This window comes from Chiloscyllium plagiosum, chromosome 11 (genome assembly GCF_004010195.1).
Source record: "Chiloscyllium plagiosum isolate BGI_BamShark_2017 chromosome 11, ASM401019v2, whole genome shotgun sequence".
In the NCBI taxonomy this organism is placed as follows: Eukaryota; Metazoa; Chordata; class Chondrichthyes; order Orectolobiformes; family Hemiscylliidae; genus Chiloscyllium; species Chiloscyllium plagiosum.
This window is the reverse complement of record NC_057720.1, coordinates 56,141,059-56,158,506: the sequence shown is the minus strand read 5'-3', so window position 1 is coordinate 56,158,506 and position 17,448 is coordinate 56,141,059. Positions and strand designations below refer to the sequence as shown.

General features: G+C 42.8%; 1 protein-coding gene across 1 annotated transcript; it reads right to left on the bottom strand.

Annotated features, from left to right (window-relative positions):
• Positions 1 to 1,659: 1,659 nt before the first annotated feature.
• insl5a (insulin-like 5a) lies at positions 1,660 to 2,706 on the bottom strand. Its single transcript, XM_043700152.1, has 2 exons — positions 2,418 to 2,706; positions 1,660 to 2,040 (listed from the first exon to the last, which is right to left on the bottom strand). Exons 1-2 carry the CDS (start codon positions 2,596 to 2,598, stop codon positions 1,823 to 1,825), a joined length of 399 nt encoding a protein of 132 aa, XP_043556087.1. The 5' UTR covers positions 2,599 to 2,706; the 3' UTR covers positions 1,660 to 1,822.
• Between the last annotated feature and the right edge of the window lie 14,742 nt (positions 2,707 to 17,448).

Below are 17,448 nucleotides of genomic sequence, written 5' to 3'. Positions count from 1 at the left end.
CCACCCCCACCCTCCCCTAGCTTATCTCTCCACGCTTCAGGCTCTCTGCCTTTATTCCTGATGAAGGGCATTTGCCCGAAACGTCGATTTTGCTGAAGCTCCTCGATGCTGCCTGAACTGCTGTGCTCTTCCAGCACCATTGATCCAGAATGTGACCAGCCTGTCTATATCCTTGATGTATTGCCATTAATGGCAGAGCAGTACAGTTAGGAGAGCAGGAAGTGAATGGGGGAGGAAGAAGCGTCTCAAGAATGTAGTAGTCATAAGGAATCACTGTTTAAAGGGACAGGCTTTATCCTTGCTCACAGGATTTACGTGAGCAAGGATAATATATTGCCTCCCGAGAGATAAGTCAGCGATGCTACTCAGTGGAGAATATTAATGGAATTTCCTTCTTACTGTTTGCAATTAGAGTACCCCAATGTGTCGACAGTGATGTCCTTGGTGAAAGGACCCCTAAATTAATTGAACCAAAACGGAGATTGGGATCTATTAGGCAAGTTTCTGTGTCTAATTATCTAAGATATGAATTGCCAAAAAGTATTTCAAAAGTGTCCAACAAACGCTGATAACTGCAGCAGATTTTAAAAAACGCTAAAGCTCAAAATTTTGTCACTGGAGCCAAGGTATCGGTAAAGTGACTTGCCTCTGGAAAAACCATCAAAAAGCAAAGTTCAGTGGATATTATCAAAGACAAAGTGAACTCTCTTGTTATGTAATTACATAATGTGTACTTAAGACTTAAGACAGTAGAAAAAGATCTGAGTATTCTATATTAATGTATTAAACTGACACTCAGACAAGAAAGTTATTCATGAAAGAAGTGGGCGGCACGGTGGCACAGTGGTTAGCACTGCTGCCTCACAGCGCCTGAGACCCGGGTTCAATTCCCGCCTCAGGCGACTGACTGTGTGGAGTTTGCACGTTCTCCCCGTGTCTGCGTGGGTTTCCTCCGGGTGCTCCAGTTTCCTCCCACAGTCCAAAAGATGTGCAGGGTCAGGTGAATTGGCTATGCTAAATTGCCCGTAGTGTTAGGTAAGGGGTAAATGTAGGGGTATGGGTGGGTTTCGCTTCGGTGTGGACTTGTTGGGCCGAAGGGCCTGTTTCCATACTGTAATGTAATCTAATCTAAAAAGTATGGTTTCAGTTGTAAAAGAAAGATAGAGTCGACATAAAAATGAGTGACTTGAGAATAAATCAAAAATTGAAATGTTTAACGTTGATCCCCCAATAATCAAACTGGATGTGCTTAAAAAGTTAGAAAACATAGCTATCTCCCATAAACATATAAGGAAAGTTAAAGATGGTAAAAACACATGAATTAATTTGTGTAAATATGCCAGGAAAATCATCTTTGACAATATATTGGATTAACGTGTGTTGCAGTCCTGGCGGACTCCACCTAGAGTAATTAGCTTATGAGAGAAAAGTGATCAAGTTCATGATAGAAAACATGATTGAACCAAGCAACTATGTTGTGATGGTACTGAATCCTGATGGATCACAACGACTGTGAATAGATTATCATAAAATCGCAGACTTATAAATGCAGACTCATGTCTGAATCCATGATTGGTCGACTATGGATTGGCGAGTTCCATTGTCCAAAAAATATCAACTTTAGAATTTAAAAATGATTTCAACTGAATAACACTGACATTTAACAACTTTACCAATTTCTTTATTCAGTTAAAGCCGACGTTTTACAACATATTTTCAACTCCTAAATTTGAAGCGGAACAACGAATTTCATAAGTACAGCAATTACTGAAGCTGCAGTAAATAAGACGCGCGACAAGCATTTTCATCAGTCTTCTGCTCTTTAGCAGATGTCATTCAGGTGTCCCTTGTTGCAGCCCCTGTTGCAGCAAAGATCGGCGAGTTTGCTCAAGTCTTGGCGTCTTACTCGGGCTGGAGTTTGGAAAGCCTCCAATGTAGCTTCCCGTTGACCTGGCTTGTTACTCAAATTCTCTTCGTCGGCCAATGTCAATTTCGCCGAGGGATCCGAATTGTCCATAAACAAAGTCTCCTGATCCCTTCCTGGGAATTCAAGACAGGAAAAGCGTTACTGACTAAACTCTGCAGAAGTACAGACTGATCCGAAAATCAAATTCAAAACGCCTGCAAAACCTCTGTACTCCGGATGATGAACTATGACTTATCTCTCAGCTACAAATTACAACATCCACAAAATTTTCTAAATGACACATACTGATGTTAGATTCTCCTGTCTCAAAACTCGTGAATATTTGCTCTAATCTTTAAAAACAACGTGATGAACAACTTGATCGTCTAATTCTTTTGAGCGTTCTGATTTATAAAATGCAAGGATTCAAACTGTAAGAGTTAATTAAACCACATTCTTGATCAAAGACCACCGGAAGATTGCGTCAATTGGATTGAGAGTTAGCTCTTACCGAGCAGAGCTCTGAGCGCTGCATCGGACCCAAACCCTCTCCTCCAGCGAGAGGCTCCGCATTGGTGAATGAGCGCCCGGCGGAACTCACTCCCGCAGAGCCGGATCAGCTCCTGTGTGCTCCCCCCAGAAACGGCGAACAACACCACCAGGGCCAAAGCAGCGAGTATCATGGACCGCATGTTTTTCCCGCCGGGTTACCCGGACACTCTCCGATTAATCGGCCGCTCTGTGGCTATGTTCGAGCTCCTGTTGCCCACAGTCAAAGCAGTTTATAGCAGGTTGTTCACTCGTCACTCCTTATATTTCCAACCACCTGCAGTGCCGACCACTCATTGCGGCTCCTTAATGTGTTAATGAGGTACTTAGGAAGGCGCCTGCAGTAGCGTGAGGATTACCGAGTATCTGTTTAGTTCGGTTGGCTGGATTGTTGCTTTACAGAGCAGTACGCTACTAACAGCGTGGCTTCATGATTTGGAGATGCCGGTGTTGGACTGGGGTGGACAAAGTTAAAAATCACACACCACCAGGTTATAGTCCAACAGGTTTAATTGGAAGCACTAGCTTTCGGAGCGACGGAGGACTATCACCTGATGAAGGAGCGTCGCTCCGAAAGCTAGTGTGCTTCCAATTAAACCTGTTGGACTATAACCTGGTGGTGTGTGATTTTTGACAGCGTGGGTTCAATACTCATCACCAGTTTGAGGTACCGTGAAGGATTCTCCTTCTCAATCTCTTCCCTCACCTGAGGGTTGGTGGCCCTCAGGTTAAATCACCACCAGTCCAGTCTCTCTAATGAGAGACGATGGGTACCATGACCCATTCTGTAAATTACATGAAAAGTGGGGATTGTGACAGGCAGCTAGCATCACTGAGAGGAGAGGGTCACTCCAATCTGAAACATTAACTCTGACTTTTGTGACGAAAGTATATTTTTATTTGAAATGAAAAAAGGAGTGCGCCTCCATGACGTAGGGCTCTGTGCTCCTGGGTGCACACTGAAATAAACATCCACTGCGTCTGGAGGACCATCTCAGTGAAATACACTCTTTGGTCTGGCCAAAAGCTTTTGGTCTTACAGAATAAGGAGTTGACCCCAACCAAAAGTTGCAGGCTGGCACATTTCAAAGTCCAGGGCTAGTGTGGGACTGAGGGACACACTAAAGCTGGGGGAAACGGCCACCAAGCACAGTTGGGAAAGACCACTGTCTGAGGTCTTCCTGCTGAAGGTAAATGAGGGTCTACACCCTCCTGGTGCCTTAGATGCATATAATTATTGTCTTGTTCAAGTCAGAGATGCCTTTTGTTGCTTGTTGAATAAAGTCACACTCCAATGTTTGTTTCATTGATACGCTACTGTACAGAACTGAACTACATTTGTGACTATATGTGTATATATATAGTTTTTTATGAATAAAGTATATTTTGAAATAAGTTAACTCTAATTTCTCTCCACAGATGCTGCCAGACCTGCAGAGCTTTTCCAGTAATCTGTTTTGGTTTCCAATGTTTGTTTGTTGCTTCAGATGCTATTGTCAAGAACCGAGCTGCTTTAGTGACTATGGATGTTTATAAATATATTTTCATGAATAAAGTTTATTTTTGAAATAAAAAATGCTTATATTTATTTTAAGGGTAACATCTAGTTTTCAGAGTTACTGGATGGCAAGTCAGCATGAACAAGTGGAGTGGGGATCCTTGGTGTGTGTGTGTGTGTACGACTATGTAAGTAGTCATGGACAAATTGGATAACCCAGACAAACACATCTGCAAGACTTGTTCCTGACTTCACAAGCTTTAGCTCTGGTTTTAGGAACTTGATTGCCAGATGGAGCTTCTGTTGTGCATCCATCAGGCAAAGAACTATATAGATCACACATGCAGGGAGGTGGTCATACCCCAGATTGAAAGTATAGAGGCAGATAGGAAATGGGTGACCACCAAGCAGTATAAGAGAGCCAGGCAAGAAGTGAAGGATTTTATCATGCTTGAGAATTGATCCTCCATTATATAAAATGTCAATGGTTGCTCAGGGTAATGGAGCCAGAGACAAGTCCATGACACAAAGGGTGTCTCAGCTATGTTGGAGTTGAGATGTGATTCCAGGATGGTGAATTGCGTCCATGGTGCCAGGGTCAAGGATATTACTGAGCAGCTGCAGAGCATCCTTCTGGGAGAGGGCCATCAGCCAGAAGTCATGGTCCTTATTGGAACCAATGATGGAGATGGGAAAAGAGATGACAGCCTGAAAGCAGAGTTCAGGGAGTCAGAAAGGAAATTAAAAAGCAGGACCTCAAGATTACTCCCAGTACTATGGAGGATCAATTTGTTGAATTCATGGCTTGGAAAACTGGTATAGGAGGGAAGATACTAGAGGCATTGGGAATAGTTCTGAGGCAGGTGGAATCTGTACAAGCTGGATGGGTTACAATAACATGGATGATATGCAGTTTGATTTGCTTGTCATATTAAAATTGATTTAAACTATCTTGTTGGAGAAGGTGAGAATCTGAGGGGCAACTCAAACTGAAAGGATGTTAATCTGGTGCCAGGAGGTAGAAAAACTGTGAGGGGAAACTAGAAAACAGGACAAACAAAGCTGAGTGTTGAGTCGTGTGGAGAACTGGCTCAAAAGTAGAAGACAGAGGTTGATAGTGGAGGGTTGTTTTTCAGACTGGAGGCCGGTGACCAATGGAGTGCCACAAGGATCAGTGCTGGGTCCACTACTTTTCATCATTTATATAAATGACTTGGATGTGAGCATAAGAAGGAATAGTTAGTAAGTTTGCTGATGACACCAAAATTGAAGGTGTAGTGGACAACGAAGAAAGTTACCTCCGATTACAAAAGGATCTTGATCACATGGGCCAATGGGGCAGATGGAGTTTAATTTGGATAAGTGTGAGGAACTGCATTTTGGGAAAGCAAATCTTAGCAGGACTTATACACTTAATGGTAAGGTCCTAGGGAATGTTGCTGAACAAAGAGATCTTGGAGTGCAGGTTCATAGCACCTTGAAAGTGGAGTCGCAGGTGGATAGGATAGTGAAGAAGGCATTTGGTATGCTTTCCTCTTTTGATCAGAGTACAGAGTACAGGAGTTGGGAGGTCATGTTGCGGCTGTACAGGACATTGGTTAGGCCACTGTTGAAATATTGTGTGCAATTGTGGTTTTCCTATTGGAAAGATGTTGTGAAACCTGAAAGGGTTCAGAAAAGATTTACAAGGATGTTGCCAGGGTTGGAGGATTTGAGCTCTAGGGAGAGGTTGAACAGGGTGGGGCTGTTTTCCCTGGAGCGTCAGAGGCTGAGGGGTGACCTTATAGACTTTTATAAAATCATGAAGGGCATGGATAGGATAAATAGACAAAGATTTATTCTCTTGGGGTGGGGAAGTCCAGAACTAGACGGCGTAAGTTTAGGATGAGAGGGGAAAGATATAAAAGAGACGTAAGGGGCAACATTTTCACTCAGAGGATGGTACGTGAATGAACTGAGCTGACAGAGGAAGTGGTGGAAGCTAGTACAATTGCAACATTTAAAAGGCATCTGGATGAGTATATGAATAGGAAGGGTTTAGAGGGATATGGGCCAGGTGCTGGCAGGTGGAACTAGATTGGGTTGGGATATTTGGTCAGCATAGCCGAGTTGGACAGAAGGGCCTGTTTCCATGCTGTACATCTCTATGACTCTATTTCAAAAAGACAAAGTTGAAGGCATTTCAGCATTCATAACCACATAAATAATCTAAAAGCATAAATAGAGGTAAATGGTTCTAATCTAATTGGCATTTCAGAAATACAGCTGCATAATCACCAACAATGTGAACTAAATATTCAAGGATATACAAGAAGGACGCACAAGGAAAAGAAGGTAGAATCTTACTGAACTTACAAAATGGGATCAGTATTTTCCAAAGGGAGCCTCTCAGAAGTTCAACATGTGGAATGTGGGTGGAATTCAGAAGCAGTAGCAGACATTGGTCAGTTATTATAGGCCACCAAATAGTACTGCATACATAGGGGATGGTATAAATCAGAAGATGAGAGAACCTTGTAGCATGTGTAACATGATAATTATTGGTGTCCTCCTGCTGAAGGTAAATGCCTAAACTGAACATGGATCCATTAAAAGCAGAGGCAGGAGAATTTATAATGAGAAAGAGAGAAATGACAGAGAAACTAAATGATTACTTTCTGTCTGTTTTCACTGAGGAGATCATAAAAGAGGTGGCTACAAAGATAGTGAATGCATTGGTCAAATTTTTCTAAAAATCCTTAGGTTCTGGAGAAGTACCAGAAAACTGGAAAACTGCCATCTAGAAAATCTCAACCAGAGTGGATAGAAGGAAACCAGTACGTGTGTTGTATTTGGACTTTCAGAAGGCATTCAACAAAGTACTGTATAAAAGTAAAGTCTTAAGGTAAGTGCCCATAGAAATGGAGGTAGTAGAGTGGCATGGACAGAGCATTGGCTATTGGGGGAGTGGAGATAAAAGGTTCTTTTTAGATTAGTGACCTGTGAACTGTGAGTTTTGCAAAGATCAAAGCTGGGACCGCAAGTGTTTACAATATGTGTTAATGATTTAAAGGAATGAAGTACATGCACTTTAGCCAAATTTACAGATGACTCAAAAATAATTGGAGAGCCAGGTTGCGACAAAAATACAAACACTTTACAAAGACATATTGTCAGGTTAAGTAAGCAGGCAAAATGATGGCAAGTGGAGTATAATGCAGAAAATATTCACTTTGGAAGGGAAAACACAATGGCATTATTATTTAAATGGACAAAAACGTGCAGAAAGCTGTAACACAAAGGGACTTGGGGTCAGTTGTGTACAAAACACAGAAAGCTTCCCGTTTGCAGCAGGCAAACGGGAAGGTTATTAGAATGTTTATTTCAAGTGGTTTGAGTGTAAGAGTAGGGAAGTGTTACTGCAATTGTACAAGGTGCTGGTGAAACAACACTTTGAGTACGGTGAGCAGTTTTTGTCCCGCTATTTAAGAAAATATAGTAATTCATTGGAGACAGTTCACCAAAGATTCACGAGAATAATCCCCCATAATTAGAGATTCAAGGGACTATGGAGAATGAGAAGTTGAAGGAAATTAATGTCAGTAAGAAGGATGTACTGGAGAAAATTCATAGATCTGAAAATGGATAAGTGCCCAAGACCTGATAGTATACAACCCAGACCATTGAAAGTGGTGTCTATTCAGATAGACAATGCATTGGCAATCATATTCCAAAATTATGCTGGAATGATTTTTGCATATTGGAAGTTTGCAAATGTCACCCCATTATTTAAGAAAGGAACACGAGAAACAAAAGGGAACCAAAGACACATCAGCCTTACGTCAATTGTTGGAAACAAGCTTGAATTGGTGGCTCAGTGGGTAGCACTATTGCCTCACAGCACCAGAGACCTGGGTTCAATCCCTGCCTCAGGCAACTGTCTTAGTGGAGTTTGCACATTCTCTCCGTGTCTGCATGGGTTTCCTCTGGGTGCTCCAGTTTCCTCCCACAGTCCAAAGATGTGCAAGTTAGGTGAACTGGCCATGCTAAATTGCCTGTAGTGTTAGGTGTATTAGTTAGGGGTAAATGTAGGGGAATGGGTCTGGGTGGGTTACTCTTCGGAGGGTCGATGTGGATCTATTGGGCCGAAGGGCCTGTTTCCATGCTGTAGGGAATCTAATCTAAAGGATGGGAAATATACATTTGGATAAAGATTATCTAAGTGGACATTGTCAAAATGGAAAGTTGTTTTTATTGAAAAGGTGTGTGGATATTATAAACTAAAATAATAAAGGGGAGTCAAAGGAAGTGGTAAATTTGGATTTTCAAATGGCTTGAGGGTAAGATTCCCCAATGGAGTTTGATTAGAAAAATTAAAGCACAGGTGTAGGAGGTAGTGTACTAAGGTCCATAGTTTTTGGCTAACCAACAAAAAAGAGAGAGTAAGATTAAACAGGCTATGAGCAATGGTGTACAGCATAGATCCCAACTGTTCACAATATATGTTCATGATTTGGATGTAGGACAAAATGTAATATTTCCAAATTTGCAGAGAATATGAAGCTAAGCAGGAATGTATGCTGTGAAGAAAATGAGAAATGTTTTCAAGAGCAGTTGAGCAGATTTTGTGATTCAGAAAGAATATTGAAGATCAAATATAATATGGAAAAAAAGTGAATGTATCCACTTTGATAGGAAACCAGATGTAGAAGGTACTTAAGTCATAGAGCTATATAGCATGGATACAGACCCTTTGGTCCAACTTGTCCATGCCAACCAAGTTTCCCAAACTAAACAAGTCCCTCTTGCCTATGTTTGCCTCATATCCCTTTAAACCTTTCCTATTTGTCATCTGTCCAAATGTCTTTCAAATGCTGCAACTGTATCTGCATGTACCACTTCCTCGAAGTTCATTCCACATATGAACCCACCCTCTGCGTGAAAACATTGCTCCTCTGGTGCCTTTTAAATCTTTCTCATCTCACCTTAAGAAATAGCCCCTAGTTTTGTTTACTTGCAATGTGTATTGCCGCAACCCCACCACTGATTGACTCCTGCTTTAATCACAGAAGAGGTTTGTGGCTTCTTAAATTGTTGCACCTTAATGTCAGTAATGCCCGAGGTCACACTTTTATTCTGATAAAACTTAGTTATCTTGGGCAGTGACTTGAAAGAAATTCTGGGATTTACATATTATCCAGTTGAAACCTGAACCTCCATTCTAACTGATTAAAGACTTAGCAGCCATCTAGGTTTGTTCAATACATTCATATAAGTTGTATGACTCTATGGTCTTTCACTTATAAATTCTGTGTCTGATATGTTCTCTGTCTTTGGCTGCCTGAGGAGGGAACGGGAGCTCTGAAAGCTTGTGGTTTCAATTAAACCGGTTGGACTATAACCCAGTGTCGTGTAATTTTTGACTTTGTCTATCCCAGTCCAACACCGGCACCTCCATATTATGTTAGTATCACAAACAACTGCATTAATCAAATTATACAAACCAGGGATTTGCTCTATCTGGCCTCACATTTTTTTCACTATGCTAGAAAAGCAAAACCTGTGCATATATAGCAACTTTCTCAACAAATCACTTCCCAGCTAACAAAATGCCTTTAAAGTGTAGTCACTGTTTCAATGCAGGAACAGCTGCAGCAGGTTTGCACCACAAAACTCCCACAGAAAGCACCAAAATAATAACCAGATTTTTTTTTATTTTGAATGAGAGTTTCATATTGGGCCTGGACACTGAAGACGATGCCTCTGCTTTTTTGCAATTTCATTTTTTAAGATGTTTACTAAGATCTGCGGCTCGGGTTGTGAATGAGGTAGTTGGTTAGTTCACCGAACTGCTGCGTTATTTTGCAGACATGGCATTACCATGCTAGATAATAACATCAGTGCAACTTCCAGGAACAGTTGTCCTGCTTGGTTTTTATGTGGGTCCAGTCAGTTGGGGTGAGTGCCACTTCTGGGTCTTCTCTGTAGCAGTTTGTATGTTAGGTCTATCTCTAAATTACCAAAGTATACACGGAGCCCGGAGTGTTAGGTGAAGGGGTAAATATAGGGGAATGGGTCTGAGTGGGTTGCTGTTTGGAGGGTCAGTGTGGACTTGTTGGGCCGAAGGGCTTGTTTCCACACTGTAAGTAATTTACTCTAATCTTCATTCCTTATGGTGATGTCATTTCCTGTTCTTTTTCTCAGGAGGGAAAAATGATTGGATTTACTTGGATTTACATTGACTTGGATCCCATTTACCACCACCACCCCCCCCGAGAAAAAGAACAAGAAATGACATTTCCTGTTGTTATGATGTCACCACAGGAAATGACATCACCAACCCAAGGAACCCCAAATATATAAATAGAAAGTAGGAAACACCAGCAGTGCTTTGTTCAGAGGCTCGCTGAAGATGTTACCTAGGATGGTGATGAAATGTCTGAAAATGAATCTTCCAGCTCAGCAGGCAAACCTACATCCACATCCACCCTGGTCCACTCTTCCTTCACTCCCAACATCCACACACCCTCCTGCCCCACAACCTCACAGTAGCTTTCCCTGCAATCTACCTCCTCCCTCCTCAGTATCCAGGGGCCCAAACATACCTTCTAGGTGAAGCAATCCTTTACCTGAATTTCACATAATCTACTGCATTCACTGGTCACAATGTGGTCTCCCCTACATTGGGGAAATGAAGTGTAGACTAGGTGAATGGTTTGCTGAACAACTATATTCTGCCCATAGAGAAGACCCTGAGCATCCAGTTGCCTGCTACTTTAATGGACCACTCTGTTCCCTCTCTGTCTCAGGCTTACTGCAGTGCTCCAGTGAAGCTTAGCATCAGCTGGAAGAACACCACCACATTTTCCACTTGGGAAACCTGCAGCCCTCTAGATTCAATATTGAGTTCAATAATTTTAGGGCCTGAACTCCCCCATGTCCTAGCCCCCTATCATACACACCAGGCCTTGTTATTACACAGTCTGCCATTACACACTATCAATTATTGGCTGCTAACAGAATCCATTAACAGCTATTCACTCTCCTAGTTAGATCATTATCCACTCCTTTGTCTGTCCAACTGTTCTTCTCTGTATTTGTGCTCTATCCCCATCTATCATTTACTCCTTACTCCTTCTCCTCACCAAATCTTCTGTAAATAAACAAACATTTTTCTAGCTATCATTAGTTCTGAGGAAGGGTCACTGGACCTGAAATGTTAACTGTGATTTATTTTCACAGATGCTGCCAGGTCTCCTGAGCTTTTTCAGCAACTTCTATTTTTGCTGTGGTTTGAACGAGTTGGATAACTGCCAACCTTTCTGATGTCTGTTTGCATGCAATCATGTCTCTTTCTTCTAAACTCCAAAGAATACAGGCCAATTCTCTTCAATTTCTCATCACAGGACAATCTCACTGTCTCAGGAATCAGTGTTATCCTTTGGTGCACTCCCTCTCTGAAAAGTGGAACAGAAGTAAACATAATACTCCAGATGTGGTCTCAGTAATATTCTCTACAATTGAATCAGCCAGGATTAGCAGCCCAGGCAAGGAGTAGCACCATGGTCCATGATTTCTGTGATTTCTCCGGACCAAGTTCCAACCAACAAAACTTGGACCCAACCAGGACAACCAGTACCTACAACAAATCCGAAGCCTCCAGCAACAGATCTCCCTCCGGATCCTCCGCTCCACACTTGCAGCCATGCGCCGCTACCTACATTCCCTGCAATTAGACCTACCCCAGCTCAGGACAACAGTCTCACAGACCTGCAAAGGACCTCTACTGATCTTCATCCACAGAAGGATCCATAAACTAAACAAACAGTTCTTCCTAGCCATATCGGAAATTAAAGACAGTAAGTACCAAAAACTTTCATGTACTTACCCCCACACTCCGGATTCCTCAACTGTTCCAAAATTTCCATCGGCCTCAGAAATCAGTCTGGCGCCATTACACACGCGGCCGCTACATCGCCCGCGGCAATAGCCGCCGCAGATGATGACGTCACTTCCGCCCCCACCGACCTCGTAGCCTCTGCGATCGCCGCCCAGACAACCGCCTCCGCGATCGCTGCTCAGACAACCGCCTCCACGATCGCCATGAAGACAATCGCCGACAGATTCGCGACATCTGCGGCTATGGGGAATAACTCTATCTCTGTGGTCGCCGCAGCCACTTCCGCCCCCAGGGGCGGTGGGGGGACAGGGGGCTACGGTTTTCACTGTGTAACAAAGTAATTCCTGACTTCACTCCTGAATCACTTTGCTCCCAAACTTTAAACCACCCAACACCAACTCCAACATCAGAGGAAGTCATTGCCCCCCTCTCCCACCCACTGGTCCAATTGTAAACACTACAAGTGGACTGACCCTTCCCCTCAACCTTTAACAATTACAGCAAACCAGGTGTCATCCAGGAACCCTGCCCTAATAACACATCCCCCTCAGGGTCATGTATCTCCTCCAATGTTGAGCTGAAAATGTGTTGCTGGAAAAGCGCAGCAGATCAGGCAGCATCCAAGGAACAGGAGAATCGACGTTTCGGGCATAAGCCCTTCTTCAGGAAACATTCCTGAAGAAGGGCTTATGCCTGAAACATCGATTCTCCTGCTCCTTGGATGCTACCTGACCTGCTGCACTTTTCCAGCAACACATTTTCAGCTCTGATCTCCAGCATCTGCAGACCTCACTTTCTCCTCTCCTCCAATGTTACTGAGGTATCCTTGTCGAGGTACTGGGGATAGGGTTAAAACCAGCTTTCTCACACACTCATCGTAGCCCCATTCAATTGGACTTTCCCAACCCTGGAGGGGAACGTGAGTGAAAGATATTTCCTAACAACGAGAAACTATCCATTGCACAACCCAGGAAATGCACTTGAGAGTGTTCGTCATTGGAGATTGCTATCAAACTGAGAAGTGAAACTCATTACTTTTCAATGGTTTTAAGGCAGAGGGAGATAGATTGCTGACCTTCATGTGGATGTTGGATAATTCAGGGATGTATAGGAATGTGGCTTTGGAAATGGGAATCCAGCAGGTTGCTGTCGAACTGCAGTCAGAGTGCAGCTGGTCTCTTGCTGTGGGTCTCACTCAGGTTGCTTGGAGATCTTGTCTGAAGCAGGTGGTACCACCTCAGGATCAGGGGGATTCCAGGCTTCGCTTCAGCTCAGAGCTCAGTGACCAACTCACAGCCATCATTACCCTTGGGATTGATAGAGCTGGAGGACATTTACCGGGTTCCCCTGGCTCAGTTACAAAGGGGTATCCAACCCACGGGGGTATTTATTCAGGTTTACCCTTCTCATTAGGGTATTGGAACAGGAAGGAGATATCTGATGTACAGCACAGGAAACCAGGAAGAGTATCCCTGTGGGAAAAGATTTGCTAACCCAGGATAAGTGATATTGGTCAAACTGTACCAGAACACCCAGAATTCCTGAGCAGCTCATGGCTGGATCAGACAGCATGCAGACAAGGGGAATATACTGTAAGCTCCCATGGACATGACAGAGCACCACAGATATGTCAAAGCCCCAAGGGCAGTTTCACAACTCAGCAATACCAAAGCCGCACAAAGAGCAGGTCAGACAGAGAGGCACCAGCAAAGAACATGCTCCAGGAATAGGACAATGGAAGCATCTCACCACTTTACAAGAGACATTAACAGCTCCCTGTGGAGAGGAATGGAACCATGATGCTGTCAGGATGTTGCATTGTGTGAAGGAACAGGACATTCATCCGCTAAACCTTTTTCCAATTAGCATCCTTACAACTAAATTACTCCATTTCCAGAAACATTCTAGTTTCCCATTTCTTAATCAGTGTCATTGTGCAGCATTACTATAAAAGTGGCCTCACCCTCAGCTCTGGGAGGGGAAATCTGATCTACCTGTAACACACTGTCAGTTCTGTGTCAGCCTGGTCAGTTTCTCTTCCAGCGATATCACTTGCAATAAACTGTTTGCCAATTTCACTTTGAGCGGGGTTTTGTGATCTCTAACCTATTGGGCAAATTTCTCCGACAGTTTGGCGTTAGTCGGCAGACCCTTCTGGTTTTCTCTCTCAACAGGGTAAGTGAACCTCACCTTTTACATTTAAGCCGCTTGGTACCTGGCGGCTAGCCCTGCCCAGTGGGTCAGACCAGAGAAAGACTGGATAACTGTGCAGGGTGGACACAATTCTGATCTGCGGCGAATTGGCTTCACTTACTGGAATTCAGAAATTGAGTAGTGACCCTGGCCTGGGGAGGTGGGCACTGGACTCCGAAATTGATGTGTGACTTTTAAGCTGCCATGTCTGGGCCTGAGGAAATTGGTGGGAAAGTAAGTGAACTGGCAGCCGGTAATTCGGTCCTAAACAGCGTGGACTGGAAGTCGTCACCTGTGCGAAATTAATTACCTGAAATTTTACCTTAACTTGGCCCAGGCGTGATTCACCTTGAGCCAGAACTGCTGTCACAAACCTGTTCTAGCCAAGAGAAAGGCAGTCGGGTAGAGAAAGTTAGGCACAGTACAGATTAGATTAGATTACTTACACAGTGTGGGTGGCACGGTGGCACAGTGGTTAGCACTGCTGCCTCACAGCGCCAGAGACCCGGGTTCAATTCCCGCCTCAGGCGACTGACTGTGTGGAGTTTGCACGTTCTCCCCGTGTCTGCGTGGGTTTCCTCCGGGTGCTCCGGTTTCCTCCCACAGTCCAAAGATGTGCAGGTCAGGTGAATTGGACATACCAAATTGCCCGTAGTGTTAGGTTAGGGGTATGGGTGGCTTGCGCTTCGGCGGGTCGGTGTGGACTTGTTGGGCTGAAGTGCCTGTTTCCACACTGTAATGTAACCTAATCTAAAAAAATCTAATCTACAGGAGAGACCACTCATCAAATTCTCGCTTTACTCCTGATACACCCACAGCTGGAACAACATTGACTCGTCCAGCTGTGTTGTACTGTCCTGTGGTTTCTAAGTGTTTGTTTGGGGTGTGTTTGCTTGTTCTGGCCTTACTAAGTGCTTTGGCTGTGTTTGTTCAGCACTGAAGAGTTTGTTTACTTTGTGGTCAGCGATGACACACTTGAGTAACTTTTATTGCCTAGCCTGTCAATCACTCACTGCCTGTGTTCTGTTAGCTCTCTATCATTTTTTTTTCATCTAAACCTAAAATACAGCACTTAGAAATCATCCCAAGATGTCCAGGGCGCCATAGGGGGCACAGCCATCCACCGTCCGCTAGGAGATGCCAGCTGTGGGAGCTGGGCAACCCCAAACACGTGGTGAGAACAGCCCGGAGCCGAAAATGACTCCTGTTCCCTGGATGCTGCCTGACCTGCTGCGCTTTTCCAGCAACACATTTTCAGCTCCGATTTCTGTGCTAACCCTACTTCCATAATTGGGATGAGTTCAGCTGGAAATTCCAACAAGACCAGTGTAACCTCACTGGTTAACATTCAGTAGTGGAATATCTGATGATATTTTTGCTCCCTTAACTCAAGATCTATAAGGACAAATTGTGACATCATACAGTAAACTACATTATGTAGAAAAAAACACAAGCTAAACTATCATTGGATTCTTAGCAGTTAACTCAAAACTTAGAGTAAATTGTACTTTTGCTTCATAGAGAAGACCTGAAAATATAATTTATAATCCATGGCAGCAATAGATATTAAGTTACATGAAAGTCTGCTCGCATTAGATGAAAATTCACCAATCCAAACAGAAATACAATTGGCTGTCTTTCATGATAGCTTCTGACATTTGAAACAAGTATACTTTAATCTATTGGCAAACAGTGAAGTATTGTAAATACTGATAAAACACTGGCACAGAAGTACCAGAGATACTAAAGACGCAATAAAACAAATCATGGTCAGTAATAATCAACAATAAAATCATCATGGCCTGTCATTACCCAGTACCTGTTTTATGTTGCTATGTAGTCCAGTCATTCTAAAGTTTTAGTACAGTCATTTCATTTTCAATATCACAGCACAGTTAAAAATTGTCCCCAAACGATGATGAAATAGTGTGAACAGTGTTTGTGTTCTTGTTGAAAGAAATATTCACTAGATTGTTGCACAAGATGATTGACAATTCTGCCAGTATTAGAAACTTGCTCCATTCATCTGAGTTCTGCTTGTTTGTTTTGATATAAATAAACCACAAGTAGTTTTTCAAATCTAGAGAGAAATTGTTTATCACTCGAATTGTCTTTCGGCTCTGTATCATCCCCCAACTCCATACCATGTCATAATTAATCTGTTGCTAAAATTCTTATCCTTGTCTTTTGTTACCTCTTGGCTTGAATTTTCCAATGCATTTCTCATTTGTGTCCCACAGTAAATTGGAGGTCATCCACAACTCTGATGTCCACGTCTTAACTTACGTCAATGTTTGTGCTATCAAGCAGCATTTACATTGCAAAACCTGCTCATGAATGCACAGTTTGATTCCATCAAAGCCACTCCGCTTCTTTTTTTGAGAATTCATTCAAAGGATATGGATGTCACTAACTCGAACTAGCATTTATTGCCCATCTTTAGTTACCCTCGAGAAGGTAGTGGTGAGCTGTATTCTTGAACTGCTGCATTCTAGGTGCTGTAGGTACAACCACAATGCCGTTAGGAAGGGAATTCCAGGATTTTGAACTAGCAATACTGAGGAATGGTGATTCATTTCTAAGAGAAATTGAGGACTGCAGATGCTGGAAATGCTTTTCCAGCAACACATTTTCAGCTCTGATTCATTTCTAAGTCTGGATGGTGAGTGGCTTGGAAGGGATCTTTTAGGTGGGGTGGTGTTCCCAAGTAGCTGCTGTCTTTGTCCTTCTAGATTGAAGTAGTCATGGGTTTGAGAGGTGCTGTCTTCAGAGCCCTGGCAAATGTTTTCACAGTATTTTGTAGGTGGTACACGTTAAAGCTACTAAGAAATGCTTATGTGAGCTCCCATAACGCAAGAACAAGATATGAGTTACATGTACTAAAAAAATCAATTCATGCTTATTACAGATTTTAATGTATGCAATTATGATAATATGGGAATTTCAATGTCTGGTTAATGATAAGTGATTTGGTTACAAATAGTGGCATGCTTTTAGTAATGTGGCCTCAATTAAGATCAAGTGTGAGACATTTATATCCTTAGGTTAAATACTATGATATGGTGTTTGTATCATGAACATGCATCCTAAATGTACAAGGTGTATTAGATGTATGCCATCACAGAACTTATCCCTTTTCACACAAGTAAAAAATGGTCCCAAATAGATATACATGACTGTACGTAGGCATATGCTGTCAATTTGATAATAATACAAACTGATAAAACACACTGACAAAATTAATAACTAAACTTCAGTGTAACAATTTGGAGGTTTGACAACTCATCCTGCTCTGGTGATTGGACACCTATTTAGGAAAGTATGTGTTGTTCACGGTTGCTCATGGTTGAAAACTATGTTGTCTTGTTAGTTGCTGTCACTCACCATAGCTGCACAGTTGTCATCACTCTTTTTATGGATGAG

Excerpts from the sequence above, each read along its gene's own strand:
- insl5a (XM_043700152.1), bottom strand. The coding sequence starts at position 2,598 with ATGCGGTCCATGATACTCGCTGCTTTGGCCCTGGTGGTGTTGTTCGCC. Across the intron at positions 2,041-2,417 it reads AGCGCTCAGAGCTCTGCTCG|GAAGGGATCAGGAGACTTTG; the intron begins GTAAGAGCTAAC and ends TTGAATTCCCAG.